The sequence below is a fragment of the Camarhynchus parvulus genome, chromosome 2 (genome assembly GCF_901933205.1).
Source record: "Camarhynchus parvulus chromosome 2, STF_HiC, whole genome shotgun sequence".
In the NCBI taxonomy this organism is placed as follows: Eukaryota; Metazoa; Chordata; class Aves; order Passeriformes; family Thraupidae; genus Camarhynchus; species Camarhynchus parvulus.
In genome coordinates this window covers 146,497,912-146,517,212 of record NC_044572.1, presented here as the reverse complement: position 1 = coordinate 146,517,212, position 19,301 = coordinate 146,497,912, and the positions used below count along the sequence as shown (strand labels likewise).

The window sequence follows — 19,301 nt, the reverse complement described above, 5'->3', positions numbered from 1 at the left end:
TTCTCCAGGGTGAGACAGTGCACAACCAGCTTAAAGACTGATGCAATGTACCTGGTCCTCTTGCATTTTTTCTTATCAGTAAAAATAAACATTGGAAAAATTAGTTCTTATCTGTTTCTTTGCATTTACTCTCCAAAACATATAACATTTTGAAGACTGTGGTCACTTTGCAGCAATGTATACCTTTGCTTTGTTCCATTAACACTGTGTTCAGGAGCCCCAATAGGTGTTGTGTGACACAGCTGACTTTGCCAAACCTTCTGAAATAACCTGTAGAGAAACCTGTATGGGACAGTTTGTAGGTTAAGTCTGAAAGCAGAAGGATAAAACTTGCTAATGTCTGAGGGGACAGAGGAAAATACTGTGTCAGTTTGGGTAAGTAGTTGGAAAGTAAGACATGACTCCTGTATTAGCATTGAGAGAGTCAAGAAGCCTCAATGTGAGCCTGGAAGAGCAACTTGAATTTCTGACTAACTAATTTTATTCTTGGTCTTTTATGTGAAAGAGTTTCTGGTGGTTTACTGTATCTCAATTCCTTGCCAGGGATCTGAGGGAAAACAGGGTCCTCCAGGCATCAAAGGCTACGTAGGAGCACCGGTAAGTCACGGCTCTTGTTCAATTTCTGATGCTCTAGAAACTTTCTTTACTTTTTCAGTGTGTTCTGCCCATATATATTTTTTTTATTATTAAGCAGTCTATAATCTGTCTGACCAGTTATCTGCACTAAGTCCAAGTGGTGAAATTGTCTTGACTTCACTGAGTTTCTTCTGTCTTCTTTAAATGAGAACAGACCTGTAGCCAGTAGAGAGGTGTCAGCAGAAATGACTTGATTACTGAGATAACAGCTGGTGATTTTGTGATGCTCCCACTGTAATGCAATTGCTTTGGTCTGTGATGATGCACCATTTATATGGTGCTTTAAAACTTCATCAGAACACCAAGAAAAAATACCACCTCTCAGCAAGTTTACAGTCATATAGGGAATAGACTTTGGGCTCAGGGGACAAATCTGCATTGAATGAACAGAAAGCAAGACCAAAATAAATTAGATTCTGTCCACTTAGCACCACTGTCTTGAGGTCCCAGCTTGGTAAGCAGCCTTTAAGCTGGTGTTGCAAAGGCTGACTGGAGTTTCTGAGATTTGCTGACCCAGATGGGGGTCATCACCCACAGGCTGGGGGATGAAAGGATTGTGAGCTGCCCTGCCATGAAGTACTTGGGGTGCTGGTGGATGACAAGCTGGACATGAGCTGACAGAGTGCACTCAGAGCCCAAAGGCACCATGGGCAGCAGGTGAGGGAAATAATTCTGCTCCTCTGCTCTGCTCTGGTGAGACCCCACCTGCAGTGCTGTGTCCATCACTGGGGTCCCAGCACAGGAAAGATTCATGGACCTCTGAGAGCAGGTCCAGAACAGGGCCATGGAAGTGGTAGGAAGGCTGTAGCACCTCTCCTGCGAGATAAGGCTGAGAGTTGAGGTTGCTCAGTCTGGAGAAGACTCTGAGGAGACCTTAATGTGGCCTTTCAATATTTAAAAGATGCTCAAGTTTTTAATAAGACCCGTTTTGATAGGACAAGGGATAATGGTTTTAAAGTAAAAGGGGTGAGATTTAGATTGGATATAAGGCAGCAGGTTTTTACTATGAGGATGGTGAGACTGGAACAGGTTGTCTGGTGAGATAGTGGATGCCCCATTCTTGGAAACATTCAAGGCCAGCTTGGACTGGGCTCTGAGCAACCTGCTCTAGTATAAAATAGCCCTGCCCATTTAGATGATTATGTAAATCAACCTTGAGGGCCAAATATACCCAGACATGGAGCTCTCATTAGCTTGGAGGTAAGACTCCACTATAGTGTAAAGTAAACTGAAGTTTAAATTATTACAGCAAGAAGCACTATAGGCTTTGGCAGTTTTAGAGAGGTCGCTACTGTCTGAGCATATTTGTCTCTCTATAGCTATTAGCTGATTGCTCAGCTTCTACAATAAAGATAAAATACAAGGTATTTGCTGAGTTTAGGAAAGGTGAAATGCTTTTGTGCCCATTGAGTCAATTGTCTGTGCTAGTGCCACATCAAACTGAGCTCCAGCAATGTTTCTGGTGTAGCTGGGAGATGAATTATGCAGTCCTGAGGAACACTGGCATTGCATTCACAGCACAAAAATGTGCTGGGCCCCCAGGACAGAGTGCATCTAACCTTTGCCAGTTCTCAAAGCTACCTGCTGTCTGTCTGGCTACCACATCCAAACCCACCAGGAACGGGAATTCTTGCTTGTTTGTGTGATAGGTTTTCTCATCAGTATTGTCCTTTACCAAAGTTCTCATTGTTTACAAGAAACTTGAAAAATGCAGAGCACTGGTTGTTTTCCAGACCATCTGCAGCTGTGGTGTGTTCCCTGTCCCTCCACTCTGCTGTTGGCAGGAGGGTCATATGTCTGCAGGCAATATAATATTACAGATGTTCTTGGGCTCACAAGCAGTCCCTGCTCTGTGAGTCTGCTTAGATCATGCCTGTGGCCAACTCTGAGGACTGGCAACACAGAAAATGTCCTTGAGGTTCACTTGAATTGATTTTGCAGATGTGCACACTGATTTTGTGACTAATTAGAGGGGGTAACTATGCCTCTACTTGGATTTAGCTTTATAATCTTTGTTTATTTTTATTTTTAGGGTCTACAAGGAGAAAGAGGAGAAAAGGGAACACGAGGAGACAAGGTATTTCTGCTGTATGCTACAAAATGCCAGGCTTTTCCTTTGCCCATTAGTTGAGATGGACTACTAGGCCAGCAGCTCTGGAGAGGGATGGAGTTTCCTCACTGCACTGCACTTCCAAGTGCTCCCCACCTCTCATGGGTGTGCGGGAGGGTTTTTGGGATCTATGCTGTCTACTAAGCACACATTTAGGGACTTCTTGTATGTCTGTAGCTAGGGATGGAGGAGAGTGAGGAGGAGAGGAGTGGAGGTTGCCAGTGTGGAGATCTGAAGGGGTCTTCACATTGTGTGCACAACCTGAGAGTTGAGAATGGTCACTGACTGCCACTGACCATGTCTGCATCTAGCATTTTCCCATCTCATTCCAGTTTTTCACATCATTCAACTTCCTAAGTTTCTTTTTTCTCCCATTCCCATAAACTCACTAGTAGTAAGTACCAGGTAATTTGTATTATATCAAAGGCTTCAACCAAATGGAATTGCTTCCCAATTCCATGTTCTCTGCTGACTGTGAAGAGGTGTTTCACAGAGTACAGGTCACTCTGTGATTTGAACCATTTTTGTGGCTCAAGGAAAAGACCAAATGCTTATTAGACCTGGAATGGGCATTTAAAGGAAAAAAAATGGACAGGCACAAAGCCTTAGTTACTTCAGTTTGCTCATTGTGTTCAGAGAGACCTCAGATGTGCACCCACTTCTGCTGTAGACCTGCCTGTCAGTGCTTAGGGCCCCTTAAAAATGTTCTGTCTTGCTTATTACTCAAGCCAGTCCTGACACAGGTTTATCTCAGGGAGGGTCTGGCAGCTTTGCCTGTGTTGTGTAAAGGAGGGAGTCATCATCTTGCTGGAATAGCTCTGTTCCCATTTCTCAGTCTCCATCTTCTTCTGGAGAGGAAACCCAGCAATTAACACCAAACTTTTGCCTAGTGGGAAAAGTTATCAGTAGACCCTTAGTGTGAGATATTTTGTTTCTCTTTACCAACATCCTTTCTGCTGTTTATGATAAAGTAGCCATGATCACATTTTGCATTATCTATCCTTGTTATTGCAGCTAGAGCAAATGGCTGGATTGTATTTTATCTTTGTCATGCTTCTCCTTCAGCCCTTTGCAGAATTGCATAGGTGTCCTGTGTCTAGCCAGTGCCTCTGCTGCTTTTCCAGAGGCAACATTGTCTAATCTGCTGGAATATTTGGCTCCTGGAAGAAAATCCATCTTTCTGACATCACTGTGATGGGAGAGGAAGCTGGAGCTGTGTGTGGGCAGGCAACTGACTAAGCAGAGGAAGATCAGAGTGGGGAAGAAATGAATTAGGTTTTGTTTCATTTGAAGGATCTGCACAATTAGAGGTGCCCCCCCATCCTTTTTTTTTTCTTCCCTGAAGCAGCCAAATCTCTGCTAAAACAATTCTGCTTCAATTTTTTCCCAGGTTTTAATGATGGTCTCAGTGCACCTACTGCCAGTGCTTTAACTTTTACCAGTCAGTACTACTGTGAAAACAGTGGGTGTAAATTCAGTGGGCCAAATATTTTCTTGTCTGCTCTTCAGTCTGTAACCTCAATACTGACACCTACATAACCTGTGTTTCTTTGTGCCTGAAGAGAAAAGGGGTTATAATATCAGAGGGAGAACTAGTTCATGCACTGAGTATTGTTTTATCAAGTCTTCTCCCTTACTACCTAAAAAGCCCTAACTATCCCATCCATCTTGCTGCATCCTTCACATATCCTGGGACCTTTCATGTAAATGTTGAGGTTTTATTGTTGAGTGAGGTTCTCAAATCCAGTAGTACAGGTTGCACCTGCACTTTAGGAAAAGCACTGCACCATATGAGGGATATCCCATGCCCTTTTGCATCTAATGAGCCCATTGCAGACCCCAGGACAGATTCCAGAGATAATTCTGATGCACTGCCCTGCTAACAGGAACCATACCTGTATGTGATACTTGGCATTCTAATTTAGGCACGTCCAGCAGTTCAGTGTGACAAAGGGCATTGCTTTTGCTGCATAATCCTGTGTCCATCCTGCAAAACCTTTTCTATTTTATTGAGAAGGGATTGTGTAAGAAGGCAGCAGGACTGGTCTGCTGCTGCCAGATCCCTCTGCAGTGGGTTTTTTTTCTCCTGCAGCCTTTCCAGGGCCCTACAGACTCCTGGGTAATCATTTTCCCAACAAATCATTAAATTTTCTAAATGGTAGAGGTCAGAGAGCAGCACTGAAGTTTTGGCAGAATTGTTATTTCGCCTAGTTGCTTGTGAATCTTCACCATTTTGTTCTACAGGTTAAACGAAGAAAAAACAGCACAACACAGAAGAAAGAAATAGAATCTTAAAGAGAAAATCTGAGAATGAAACTTTAATGTGTTTGCTCTTTCTATTGGGAGAAAAGTACCTTTCACTGAGTAGCCTTATTTAAAGAATGGAAAAATAATAAAAAAAATTTATAATGACAGATTTTTCTGAAGAAACAGCAGAAAACACAATTGTTTGGAGTGTTTTCAAATAGATTTTTTTGTATTTGCTTGTATAAATAATACATTTGCCTTTTCCAGCCCCCATTGGTAGCAGTAAGAATATCGACACTTTTCTGTTTTGGCAGCTAAAGCAGAGTGTGTGAAGTACTCATTGCTGCAGTGTATTGATGTTAAAAATTCTCCTGGGAACACACTGCACATTTTGTCAGCAATATACCAAGCTGTTGCTTGCTGAAAGTCTTAAATTCAGGATATTTGTAGTTCAGGCAGTGCAAAGGAAAGCATTAATGTGGAAGCTAGACCTCCAAAGCAAGTGGATCTGGGTGTCTGGCAGTGGTTTTCAGCAGCTTTCTGGAGGATATGGGTCTCTCTAATTTCATTCCTTGAATACATAATTTGAAGTAACATTTATGTTGGAAGATTGATTGACTTTCTAAGGAGGAAATAATGATTGGCAAATCCATTTCTGACTTGGCAAATCAATGTAGTTTACAAAAGAAACTAATTAAATCCAATGCTGTAAGTGTGGGTTTGCAGGTAATAACAGTGATCTAACAGAGTTTAAGATATATAAAAACACTAAAAAAGTAGCATAAAACTATTAGTTTTCTGTCACTGCTTGTACTTGTAGAATTATTTTTACATGTACATTCACGTTAACATTGGCACTGTGTGTGTGTTTGATAGTTTATATTCAGCTGTGTGTAAAGGATCCAAACAAAATCTGTGTTTCATTTTTCAGAGATTTAAGGACTTTAGACAGTACAAGTCTCTGTCTCTAGGAGTTTTTAAACTAAAGAGATTGAATGGTTAAAGGCCACAATCAGTAGGAGGAAAGTGAAGTTCAGCAGAAGTATGTAATTGATCTAGTTATCTCTATCAAGAACCTTGATTATAAAATATGATGTTGAACTTGAATATGGAAGAACAGTCTAGATCAGGGTCAGAATTCAAAGTTATCCTGTAAGCACAATCACCCAAAGCAGAAGATGGCATTGAGAAGTGGCAGCTACAGGATGTCTCATACACATAGGACAACAAATTGCAGTTATGGATTGGGAACAACTGATCAAGGAGCTGTCTTGTGGAAGGGGGTTTGGTGTAAAGTAAACATTGTCCTGTGATTTAAACAGAAAAATAGTCTATAAAACATGAAAATATATTTCTGCTCAAAGTTAGCCTCAGGTGTATTGAGTTTCATTCACGTAGCTACAATGAAGACGTGCAAAAATTGGACACTGCACAAAGGAGAGCAATAAAAATGATCAGAGAACTGACAAACATGCCCATGAAGAAAAGTTGAAAGTATTATGGTTGTTTAGTCTAGAGAAAGTTGAAAGGGGAATTTTGTAAATCTTGAAATACATAACAGGTCATTGCAAAGATGAAGGAAACGCTTTCCTCTGTGGGGGGTTAGGGAAAGACTTACTAGTCTAGAACTGCAGCAAAAAAAAAAAAAAAAAAAGAAATTCAGGTTTAGGTTCAGGGGGAAAAACCCATATCTTCAACTAATAAAGTGGTAAAATCCATTGCATATGGACTTTGTGGACTGTCTAGCTCTGGAGACATATAGGAACAAATTAACTGTTCCCCCAGGTTACAGAAAGGAAAGGAGAAAAATGAAAGATTGGGTAAAACTGACCTATTGCTGGATTGCTTTATTAGTTTTGTAAGAGCTGTTCTGGGCTGACATTCTGCTGGAGCACATTGTCCAGTTTACACAAACCCACCTCAGCAGGCAGAGGAAGGATGCCAACATGGAAAGCTAGCATGCACCTGCTTCTGGTTGCAGCAACTTTTCAAGGTACAGATGTAGGAACTTCAGCTATTTTCTCTATGGGACTGGCTGGAATTTCTCTCCTTATTCATTACTCTTGGAGCAGATAGTATGGGCATGACCTTCAGGGCAGTGACCTAAACAGCACAGATTTAAATTAGAGTGGTTATTTCTCTTCTTCTTCCAGGGAGACAGAGGCCTGGATGGATTCCCTGGAAAGCCAGGTCTGGAGGGGAAACAGGTATGTGGCAAATACTCAAAAACTGGAAGTGTTTCTTTGGAAAGAGTGGAAGTTGACCCTAAAACTGAGACTTATCCTGGGTGGTTGCTGAATCATGACAGTACCCAATCATGTCCCTATTCTGAGGATCTTTGGTAAAGTTTTCTTTTTTTGTTTGTTTGCTTTTAGAATTAAACTAGAATGCAACTTACACTCACCAGAAATGCCAGTCCTTTAAACATGATAGTCTAAATGTTTGTCTTAATTTTCATTAAATACATAAGAAAGCACTCAGAAAAATTCAGCTGTTTAAGCCCACAACAGGAAAGCAAGAGAACTGGATTTAATATATTGGGTTTGTTTTCAATAAAAAAAAAGGCTTGGAACTATTTACATTTTTAAAACAAAAAGAAAACAGAAAATGGCCTAGAAGATCAGTACATTTCTGCTGATCAGACACACACTGCTTTGTCTAAAACCACTATCTGTAGATTCCACAAGACTGTTTTCATTACCCAGGGAATGATACCTAACGAGAAGCATCCTTTTCTTCCAAGGACCTTCTGGTCTAAATAGCAAAGGACAAAATAAGAAGCAGAGGACAGAAGTGATTTGCCAAAAGCCATGCAGCTAATCACTGCCACCCTTGAGCCTGATACCTCCAGAGTGCAGCATCTGCATCCTGCTCTGTTCCTCAGCTGCAGTTTGCCTTGTACCAAGAACTGTGTGTCTAGTTAGTGTTTATCACTATCCTTGCAAGATGGAAATGTTTTCCGGTGTTACAGATGGATAAGAACTGGTTTATACTTGCAGCAAATGTAGATGAAGTAGGAAATTGCAGAGAGATGTTAAAATGGATCCTTTTTGTTTAGTACTTCAAGGGAACAATTTCTCCAAGTGAAACCCTGTTACAGAAATTGGGTTTTCTGAAGCATTTCTTTCTTTTTCATGTCTAGACACTTAGAAGGGGGTCCTCATGCCTGAATTTTATACTAAATTTTGTGTTTGATGCTGATATACTCACTGAACTGCAATTCTTCTGAATCAGCTGAAATTGGATTGGTGTTATTATGGTTGCTGTGGCATCTCCATTGTTATTCTCTTTCCTCACTGTGCAGCCTCATGTGTTCTGTTAGTTTCTGCCCAGTGCAACTGGACATCACAGTTTGTGCTGCCAATATCTGCAGCCTTATGTTTCTCCTGCCTTTTAGAAACAAAGAATTTTCTCTCAATTTTACCTCTTTATAGGGCCTTCCTGGCAGCCCTGGCCCTCCTGGTGCTAGTGGGACCAAAGGAGACAAGGTAAGTTGGGATGGGATGCGCAAAGTAGATTTAGAAACACATTTGTTAATTCTTCATTGGGCCCTCAGTGCTGGAAATATCAGGGCGGTTGGACTAATATTTATCTCGTTTGTATATAACAAAAGTTTATATATATTTAAATGTTTCACTTTTCTGACATGGCTTCGGTCTGAAATAGGTGCAAGTGAGTGTTAAAATGTATCTGTTTATGACTCCTCTGCTCTTAGTTTAATGCTGATAGTGAGAATAGAAGGAAATAGACCATAGTGTGGGTCAGGAAATCTTCCTCATCTAAGAAATGTGGGTAGAAATGTCAATATGTTTGTGTAGAAGCTGTTTTTCTCACCCAGGAGATGTAGAATTGACTCAGAAAGCGACAACAAAATGCCTCTGAGCCTCCTACCTGCAAAATAATTATTCACTTCTCTCAGCAGCAATTTTGACCTTGTTATTTTTCAGAGTTGTTCAAATATTCAGGGCAGCCTTATGTTTCCCTCTCTGTTAGAGATGATGCTGTGGTTTTGGTATTTCCGACCCAGCTCTTCATCTGGAGTGGAAAGGCATGGCCAGTTCTGGATTTCTTTCTCTTTTTCTCCTCTGGATTAAGTCAGTTTCCCTTATCCAAGAATGCAGAGATTGGAAGCAATTCCCACTATTTTCTTCCTGTAGTAGTGATCAGTCTTGATCACTTCATTCATATTTCTGAACCAGCTGCAACTGGTGCTTCCAGAAGATGTTTGTCTCCTTGGGCTGATATTTTCAGAGAGGCTGGTGTGTATCTCTTCACTACTTCTCACATAACATGAGCTCTTTTTACAACATGCCTGTTTGGATGGGGGCCTAGGCAACCTGATCTAGTGGGTGGCGTGTCTGCTTGAGGCACAGGGTTGGAAGCAGGTATTTTGGATTGATGGGCCAAGCCCAATGGTATCAGGATCAACAAAGCAAAGTTCTGGGTTGTAAACTTTGGCCACAACAAAGCCCTGCAGTGTTCCAGGCTGTGGCAGAGTGGCCAGAAAGCTGCCCAGTGGGAAAGACTCTGGGAGTACTGGCTGACAGTGGTCAAACATGAGCTGGAAAGTGTCCAGGTGGGCAAGAAGGCCAGTGATCTCCTGGCATTCTGTGTCAGCACTGGTGTGGCCAGCAGGACCAGGGCAGTGATTGTCCCTCTGTGCTGGGCACTGGGGAGGCCACACCTCAAATGCTGTGCGCAGGTGTGTGGCTCTGTTGAGACTGAGATTAGTGAGAGATGCGTCTGCCCAAATTTAGGTGCAACAAGACCATCTACCAAACTTAACAACGGGGATTTTATTTATTTAATAAATGGGAGGAAGAGAGATAGAAAGGAATATAGAAGAGGAGGGTGTGAAGGGAAGTGGGGGCAGAGAGGGTTGGGAGAGAGATGAAGCAGAAGACAGTCCAAGACGCTTGGTTCCAGTCTTTCCTGACCATGTGCTGTTCTGTACTGAGGGTCTCCGTGGTTCTTGTGGAGGTGAGGGCTCCAGGTTGTTCTTTCAGGGTTCACACCTTTCTCCAGTCCTTGCTGCTGGTATTCAGGGAGTGTTTTCCTATTTTCCTATTTGCCCTGTGAAAGAAGGATGCCTTCCTTTGCCTGCAATGCTGAGGCCCAAGGAGCATTTCTCAGCTCTGAATGCAGCCTTGGGAGCAGGGTGGGGATGCATCCCCAGGGCATGCACCTCCAGCCCTAAAGACAGCTTCTGTGGAATTCTACAAGGCAGCGCTTCCATCCTTCCTCAGCCAGCTCTCCTCGACCAGGTTGCCTTGCTGCTGGCTTGGGGCTGAGGGATTTGGGCTGGCCGCAGGACCTACCTTTGGCAAGTGTTTGCCTAAGGGTGAGCAGTCATCACTGGGGATCCGCCTGCTGCTGGCCCCGGGCTCACTCCTCCGGCTGCCCCCGGAAGCAGCTGAAGGAGAAAAGGCGGCGCAGAGCCCGCCGGGCCGTCTTGGCCATGGAGCGCCATGGCCGTGGGGCCGGGGGCTGCGGGACGGCTGCGCTGCCAGCGGGGCAAGCAGGAACAAAGGGTGTGAGGGGCTGGGCAGGCACCGGGCAAGCTCCTGCCGGCGGCTCATCGCCGCAGGGCTTTTCCTGGGGAGGGGCGGCCTGGGCACGCCCAGCCTCCATGCCTGCTTTGTCAGGCTCGTCAGCAGGATCGGCAGTCGCGACACAAACCGCAGACATATTTGTGTCCTTGGGCAGTGCCATGGGGAAAGGCTCACTGTGCCCCTCGTTGCAGGGATCGCTGTCCAGGGGAGAAGCTGCTGGCTCTGCTCCCTCCTCTTGCAGTGGGAGGGACAACTCGCTCTCTGGCTCACTGTCCCCCTCTCCTGCAGTGTCTCTGTCAGGGAGCTCTTCTTCCTCCCACTTTGCCAGTAGCTGGTCTGGCCGAGTGTCCCTGGACAGCGCATCCCTGTTGTTAAAGAGAAACCACAGCTCTTCAAACAGGTCTGGAGGCACCAGCTGTGCCTAGTTTTTGGTCTCTCCTGTACAGTCTATGGTCCAGCTGCAAAGGCTGTGCTGCCCCGAGGGGCTTTCTGCATCCAGGGAGGAGAGGATGTCTTCCTCCAACTTCTCCAGCTCCTCTGCCTCAATATTCAGAAGATGCTTTGAAGCATCCTCAGGCCCCGTGCACCCCAGCTGGCCACCTGCCGTTTGCTCAGGCAGCTGATGAGTTTCCCTGTCCTCACAGGAGCTCCCAGATGAGGGAGAAGCTGAGAAGTCTGAGAATTCCTCAGGCTCCAGTGTGGGCAAAAGCTCATTGTGCCCCTCGTCCCAGGGATCTTTGTCCAGGGCAGAAGCTCCTGCCTCTCCCTCTTTGTCTTTCAAGAGGGCAAGGGATGTGCTCTGAGGATTGCTGTACCTGTCTCCTGTGGCCTCTGTTTCTGGGAGTTCTTCTTCCTCCCACTTTTCCTCTGGCTCTTTTGGAAAACTGTCCCAGGGCTGCAAGTTTTCAGAGACAGACTGCTGCTCTGCCAACTGGGCCAGAGACTGGAACTCAGAAGAGTTTCCCGTCTCTTCTGTGGCATCTTTGGTCAAGCCAAGAGCGTGGGGCATCACCTGGGACTCTGAATTTGCCTTTTGGCAGACACTTGACTGTTCCTGGGTCCAGGTGGACGTGATGTACTGTACCTGTCTTCACACAGGCACGGGGCAAGGCCTGTAAATGAGTCTCCATAGGTTTTGCCACCGTGCTCTTCCTGCACCTCAGTGAGCTCCTCCATCTCGCTGTGCTCCAGGTGCTTCCAGGCAGGCTGGGTCCCTGTGCAGAGCGGCGTGCCACCTGCCCGTCGCAGGGGTGGCAGGCGATGGCCCTGCCTTGCTGCTGACCCTCGCCAGAGCCTTTCAGCTGAGCTGTCCAGGGAAGGTGTTTCCCTGGCCCCATAAGCAGCCACAGTGCCCCATGGAGAAGGTGGCACTAGGTCTCGGTGGCTGCTGGCTACGGGACCTGCGGACCGTGCTCTGCCTCTGGGAGAAAACCCAGGGGCTGCTGGGGCTTGCTGGCAGAGGGGGAAGCTTGATCTGTGCTGAGGCTGCTCTTGGCAGCTGAGGGCTGAGCAGGCACGGAGGTGTCACTGTCAATGGAGGGCTGTGGAGAGGCGGCAAGTCTGACATGGACAATCTTTTTGGCCGTGTGACTGTGCCACTGAGGGGCACTGAGTGTCCTCCCTCCAGGCTGTCCTCCTGTGTTCCATGTCCTGGGAGGCTGCCTGAGGTGACTGGTCTGGGGAGCAGTTTGTCCCCATGGAGGGACGTGATGGTTGTCCATGTGACCTGCAGAGCTGCTTGTGGCTGCCTGTGAGACACCTGTGGGAAGCGGGAGGAGATGGTAGATAGAGACAGCTGTGCCCCCTGCAAAGTTGCAAGCTTGGCCCTGGCACCAGGGCAGGTGCTGGCCTCAGCAGCCAGGCCAGGCTGGGTTCCCAGCTGTGCTTGCTGTCTCTGGGCCATTCCCTCCCCCAGGCCGTCCTGGCACCGCCTCCTCCCCAGGGCAAGGCCTGGAGCCAGGCCTGGCTGCTGCTCTCTGCCCCCAGCCCTCCCCCAGGTCCCACTGCAGCCTTTCCCTCCATTCCTGTCCCTCACTTGTCACTGCTTGGACAGCAGCGACTGCCCCTCGCGAGACTGGCGGTGGGCCCTTTCCTCCTGTCTCTTTGACATGTTGTTGGTGTTCTGATGAGTACTGGACAAGATCACTCAGGAGAGCTGCTTCGTCCTGAGGAGCTGCTGCCTCATGAGAGAGCTGCTGCCTCCTCAGAGAGCTCCTCTCCTGAGAGTGACAACACGAGAGTTTTGGCCCTACAAAAGCCCTCTGGGTCATGGCATGGACCCATGTCAAAATGGCCTCTGGGCACGATGCAACCGTGGCTCACAAAGGCCTGGTGGGCACAGCCACCCCTTGTCTCAAAGGCCTGGCGGTTTCCATTGAGATGCCGCTTTCTTAGGCTTTTGCCCCTCTACTTTGACTCCATGGCCAAGATGCCCGGTGGGCTCTGCGCCGCCTCTTCTCCTTCAGCTGCCTCGGGGGCAGCCAGAGGAGTGAGCCCGGGGCCAGCACCAGGCAGATCCCCAATGATGACTGCTCACCCTTAGGCAACCACTTGCCAAAGGTAGGTCCTGCAGCCAGCCCAAACCCTTGTTTGTCTCCCAGTGATTTGCAGCCCTCCTCTGTCTCCCCCGAGTCTGTCCTCTAAACATCCCCAGAGAAGCCCTGTGCCCTGCCAAACTGCTTTTCCCACCCAGCCCACCATGTGTTCCACCCCTTGGCCCCACCTCATGTAGAAAGATAATCAGGACGGCAAAAGCTCCAGTAGCACTTCATCTGGCCACTACTGTAAAAGACAATAAAAAGTTTGTCTACAAAGATCAACAACAAAGGAGGGCCAATTAAGCCTTCTGGTCCTAGCCCTGATGGATGACCAGCAACTTCCCTGAGAACCAACCCTGGCAACTTTGATGAGAGAGACTGCTTGATCCAGTTATTCGGAAAAGCAACTTTAATATAACAGCAAAGCAACAAACTAAACAGGGCCCACAGTATGAGAAACGAACCAGAAAAAGCCAGGGTCCATCCTCTGCAGGGATACTTATACATTTCAGAAAGGGGTGGGGTTAAGGCGGGTCTGAGCAAAGGATCCAACAGGAAAGAGTGATTTGGAATATTACAATCAATGCAGCAAAAATTATCCAATGACAACGCAGGGAACTTAGGACTTTCTAGTAGTAATTTGAATAGCTGAACTGGAGGATCATGGGGTGGGAGCTCCTGCTCACCCTAAATGCAAGAGGGTTTTCCCATGGCCTCAAATTGAAGTCGCCTTCATTATTTAAACTGAGCATAACCGGCCAAGAAAATATCTTCATCAGAGGGGAATATGGTCACAGAGGATGAGGAAAAGTCTTCTCTATCTAATGCCTTCTTTGCCTCAACCTTCAATAGCAGACTGGTTATGCTGAAGACAAGCAGCCTCCTGAGCTGGCAGACAAGGGACAGGGAGCTGACCAGACCCCCTGTAATTCTACAGGAAGTCATTAGTGACCTGTTGAGACACCGACAAGTCTGTGGGGCTGGCTGGGAGTCCCCCAAAGGTGCTCAGGAAGCCACAAACAAGGTCGCTAAGCTGCTCTCCATCCTTTATTATCAACCCTGAGCAGTCCCCAGGGCCCCACTTGACTGGAGGTGCCAATGTGACATCCATACCCAGAAGGGCCACAGGGAGTATGCAGGGAACTGCAGGCATGTCAGCCTGACCTCAGGGCCCATCATGGTTCTGGTGCAGGTCATCATGAGGGGGATCATGTCACCCAGAGAGGACAACCAAGGGATCAGGTCCAGTCAGTGTGGCTTTGGAAAGGCAGGTCCTAACTGAGCAACGTGATGTCCTTTGAGGAACAAGTGACCCGCCTCAGGGCTGAGGGAAAAGTGGGACATGGAGTCTCCCTGGGCTCAAGCAAAGCCTTTGACTTTATCTCCCACAGCACAGTCCTGAAAAATCCATCAGCCCAGGGCTTGGGCAGGGGCACTCTTTGCTGGCTTAGGAACTGTCAGGATGGCCGGGTCCAGAGAGTGGCTGGGAATGGAGCTGCATCGAGTTTGTGTACAGTCACCAGTGGTGTCCCCTGGGCCCAGTCCTGTTCAGTGTCTGTCCTGCGGATGTGGACAAGGACATTGAGGGTACCCTCAGTAGTAAATTTGTGACAACACCAGGCTGGGTGGGAGTGTCAACATGCTGGAGGGTAGGAAGGCTCTCTGGGGGGGATCTGGATAGGCTGGATAGATGGTGTGACGCTGAGTTTCCAGAAGAGCCAGGCCTGGGTGCTGCCTTCATGTCCCAACAATCCCCTACAGTGCCCCAGGCTGGAGACAGAGTGGCTGGAAATCTGCCCAGTGGGAAAGGCCCTGGGGATACTGGCTGACAGCAGCTAGACTTGAGCTGGCAAGTGCCCAGATGGGCAGGAATCCTGGTGGTCTCCTGGCATTCTGTGTCAGCACTAGTGTGGCCAGCAGGACCAAGGCAGTGATTGTCCCTCTGTGCTGGGCACTGGGGAGGCCACATTTCAAGTGCTGTGTGCAGATATGTGCCCTTATTGAGGTGCAATTAGGGAAAGATCCTTATGTTCGAATTAAGGTGCCAATGAGACATTCTATCTATCAAAGTCCACAGCAGGGATTTTATTTAACAATAAATGGGAGGAAGAGAGAGAGGAATAGAGAAGAGGAGGGTGAGAAGGGAAGTGGGAGCAGAGGGATGGGAGAAAGATGGAGCAGAAGGCAGTCCAAGATGCTTGGTTCCAGTGGTGTCAGGTCAGTCTTTCCTTACCATGGGCTTGTCTGTGCTGGGGGTCTCCATGGTTCTTGTGGAGATGAGGGCTCATAGATGTTCTTTCAGGGTTCACATCTTTCTCCAGTCCTTGTTGTGGGCACCCAAGGGAGATGTTTTCCTATTTGCCATATAAAAAGAGGATGGCAGTGCTTTCCTTTGCCTGCAATGCTGAGGCCCAAGGAGCATTTCTCAGCTCTGAATGCAGCCTTGGGAGCAGGGTGGGGATGCATCCCCAGGGCATGCACCTCCAGCCCTAAAGACAGCTTCTGTGGAATTCTACAAGGCAGCGCTTCCATCCTTCCTCAGCCAGCTCTCCTCGACCAGGTTGCCTTGCTGCTGGCTTGGGGCTGAGGGATTTGGGCTGGCCACAGGACCTACCTTTGGCAAGTGTTTGCCTAAGGGTGAGCAGTCATCACTGGGGATCCGCCTGCTGCTGGCCCCGGGCTCACTCCTCCGGCTGCCCCCGGAGGCAGCTGAAGGAGAAAAGGCGGCGCAGAGCCCGCCGGGCCGTCTTGGCCATGGAGCGCCATGGCCGTGGGGCCGGGGGCTGCGGGACGGCTGCGCTGCCAGCGGGGCAAGCAGGAACAAAGGGTGTGAGGGGCTGGGCAGGCACCGGGCAAGCTCCTGCCGGCGGCTCATCGCCGCAGGGCTTTTCCTGGGGAGGGGCGGCCTGGGCACGCCCAGCCTCCATGCCTGCTTTGTCAGGCTCGTCAGCAGGATCGGCAGTCGCGACACAAACCGCAGACATATTTGTGTCCTTGGGCAGTGCCATGGGGAAAGGCTCACTGTGCCCCTCGTTGCAGGGATCGCTGTCCAGGGGAGAAGCTGCTGGCTCTGCTCCCTCCTCTTGCAGTGGGAGGGACAACTCGCTCTCTGGCTCACTGTCCCCCTCTCCTGCAGTGTCTCTGTCAGGGAGCTCTTCTTCCTCTCACTTTGCCAGTAGCTGGTCTGGCCGAGTGTCCCTGGACAGCGCATCCTTGTTGTTAAAGAGAGACCACGGCTCTTCAAACAGGTCCGGAGGCACCAGCTGTGCCTAGTTTTTGGTCTCTCCTGTACAGTCTATGGTCCAGCTGCAAAGGCTGTGCTGCCCCGAGGGGCTTTCTGCATCCAGGGAGGAGAGGATGTCTTCCTCCAACTTCTCCAGCTCCTCTGCCTCAATATTCAGAAGATGCTTTGAAGCATCCTCAGGCCCCGTGCACCCTAGCTGGCCACCTGCCGTTTGCTCAGGCAGCTGATGAGTTTCCCTGTCCTCACAGGAGCTCCCAGATGAGGGAGAAGCTGAGAAGTCTGAGAATTCCTCAGGCTCCAGTGTGGGCAAAAGCTCATTGTGCCCCTCGTCCCAGGGATCTTTGTCCAGGGCAGAAGCTCCTGCCTCTCCCTCTTTGTCTTTCAAGAGGGCAAGGGATGTGCTCTGAGGATTGCTGTACCTGTCTCCTGTGGCCTCTGTTTCTGGGAGTTCTTCTTCCTCCCACTTTTCCTCTGGCTCTTTTGGAAAACTGTCCCAGGGCTGCAAGTTTTCAGAGACAGACTGCTGCTCTGCCAACTGGGCCAGAGACTGGAACTCAGAAGAGTTTCCCGTCTCTTCTGTGGCATCTTTGGTCAAGCCAAGAGCGTGGGGCATCACCTGGGACTCTGAATTTGCCTTTTGGCAGACACTTGACTGTTCCTGGGTCCAGGTGGACGTGATGTACTGTACCTGTCTTCACACAGGCACGGGGCAAGGCCTGTAAATGAGTCTCCATAGGTTTTGCCACCGTGCTCTTCCTGCACCTCAGTGAGCTCCTCCATCTCGCTGTGCTCCAGGTGCTTCCAGGCAGGCTGGGTCCCTGTGCGGAGCGGCGTGCCACCTGCCCGTCGCAGGGGTGGCAGGCGATGGCCCTGCCTTGCTGCTGACCCTCGCCAGAGCCTTTCAGCTGAGCTGTCCGGGGAAGGTGTTTCCCTGGCCCCATAAGCAGCCACAGTGCCCCATGGAGAAGGTGGCACTAGGTCTCGGTGGCTGCTGGCTACGAGACCTGGAGACCGTGCTCTGCCTCTGGGAGAAGACCCAGGGGCTGCTGGGGCTTGCTGGCAGAGGAGGAAGCTTGATCCGTGCTGAGGCTGCTCTTGGCAGCTGAGGGCTGAGCAGGCACGGAGGTGTCACTGTCAATGGAGGGCTGTGGAGAGACGTCAAGTCTGACACGGACAATCTTTTTGGCCGTGTGACTGTGCCACTGAGGGCCAGTGAGTGCCCTCCCTCCAGGCTGTCCTCCTGGGATCCGAGTCCTATTGGTCTCAATGACGTGACCAGTCTGGGACTGGTCTGTCCCAGAGGAGGGGTGTGACGGTCACCCATGTGACCTCCGCTGCTGCCTGTGGCAGCTTCTGGGGCACCTGTGGGAAGCAGGAGGAGGCAAGCGTTGGGGGCAGCTCTATGGGCACAATGTCCCCCCCTCATGTTGGTGTACCCAACTCTGGCCACAAGGCAGGTGCTGGCCTCAGCAGCCAGGCCAGGCTGGGTTCCCAGCTGCACTCACTGTCTCTGGGCCATTCCCTCACCCAGGCCATCCTGGCACCGCCTCCTCCCCAGGGCAAGGCCTGGAGCTGGGCCTGGCTGCCGCTCTCTGCCCCCAGCCCTCCCCCAGGTCCCACTGCAGCCTTTCCCTCCATTCCTGTCCCTCACCTGTCACTGCTTGGACAGCAGCGGCTGCCCCTCACAGGACTGGCAGTGGGCATTCGCTTCCTTTCTCTTGGATATCTTTGCAGTGCTCTGATGAGCACTGGACAAGATCACTCAGGAGAGCTGCCTCCTCCTGAGGAGCTGCTTCCACCCGAGGAGCTGCTGCCTCCTCAGAGAGCTGCTCTCCTGATAGTGCCAACATAAGGGGTTTGGCCCTACAAGAGCTCTCTGGGCACTATACAACCGGGGGTCACCAAGGCCTGGTGGGTATGTCCACCCCTTGTCTCAGAGGCCTGGTAATTTCCATGGACATGCCCCTGTCCAAGAGTCCTGGAGACACCCATTGTAGACAAAGGTGTTGACATGTAGACACCACTTGTCACAAAGGTCTTGTTTAGGCCTTTACCCTTCTACTTTGGCTATGCTTTTTCTTCTCCCAATGATCTGCTGCTCTCTTAACTTACTTTACTGCTCTCTTAACTTACTTGTTTCTCTCTTAAACATCCCTAAAGAAGCCCTGTGCCCTGCTTTTCCCACCCAGCCTCCACCTTTGGCCCCCACCTCACGTCAAAAGATAATCAGGAAGGCAAAAGCTCTGTTAGCACTTCATCTGGCCACTACTGTAAAAGACAATTAAAAGTGTTTGTTTACAAAAATCAACAACAAAGTAGGGCCAAGGAAAATCTCCATTCTTTATTGGGTGTGGGGTGGGAATATGCCTCAGTCTTCTACAGGCAGGTCAATTCTTCAGAGGACAAGCAGCTCCCTGAGCCAGCAGATGGGGTTGAGGAGGAGATAAGAGCCCCTGTAATCCTGTTGGAAGTCATTGGTGACCTAAAGAGCCACTGAGACACTGACAAGTCTGTGGGATTGGCTGGGAGTCACTTAAGTTTGCTGATGGAGCTGGCAGAAGATCTCGTTAAGCCACTCTCCATCCTTTATTATCAGTCCTGGCCAGTTGTGAGGTCCCACATGGCTGGAGGTGCCAGCGTGATAACCATGCCCAAGAAGGACTGCAGGGACATTGAGGGAACTCCAGTCCTGTCAGCCAAGGCACGGGTCTGGAGCAGATCATCATGAGGGGGATCACAAGGCCCAGAGAGGATGACTGAGGGATCAGGCCCAGCCAGTGTGGGTTTAGGAAACACAGGTCCTGCCTGAGCACTATGATGTCCTTTGAGGAGCAAATTACCTGTCTCAGTCCTGAGGGAAAAGCTGTGCATGAAGTCTGCCTGGGCTTGAGCAAAACCTTTGACTCCATCTCACACAGCACTGTCCTGAAAAGCCATCAGCCCAGGGCTTGGGCAGGGGCACTCTTGGCTGGATT

At 49.1% G+C, this 19,301-nt stretch overlaps 1 protein-coding gene across 1 annotated transcript in view; it reads left to right on the top strand.

Moving 5' to 3' along the window:
* Positions 1 to 19,301, top strand: part of COL22A1 (collagen type XXII alpha 1 chain) — a 232,260-nt gene that overhangs the window by 122,123 nt on the left and 90,836 nt on the right. Inside the window, exons 16-19 of the mRNA XM_030943927.1 lie at positions 544 to 597; positions 2,669 to 2,713; positions 7,147 to 7,200; positions 8,428 to 8,481. Of these exons, the coding sequence (XP_030799787.1) occupies positions 544 to 597; positions 2,669 to 2,713; positions 7,147 to 7,200; positions 8,428 to 8,481 (207 nt within the window). The remainder of the gene's footprint in view (positions 1 to 543; positions 598 to 2,668; positions 2,714 to 7,146; positions 7,201 to 8,427; positions 8,482 to 19,301) is intronic.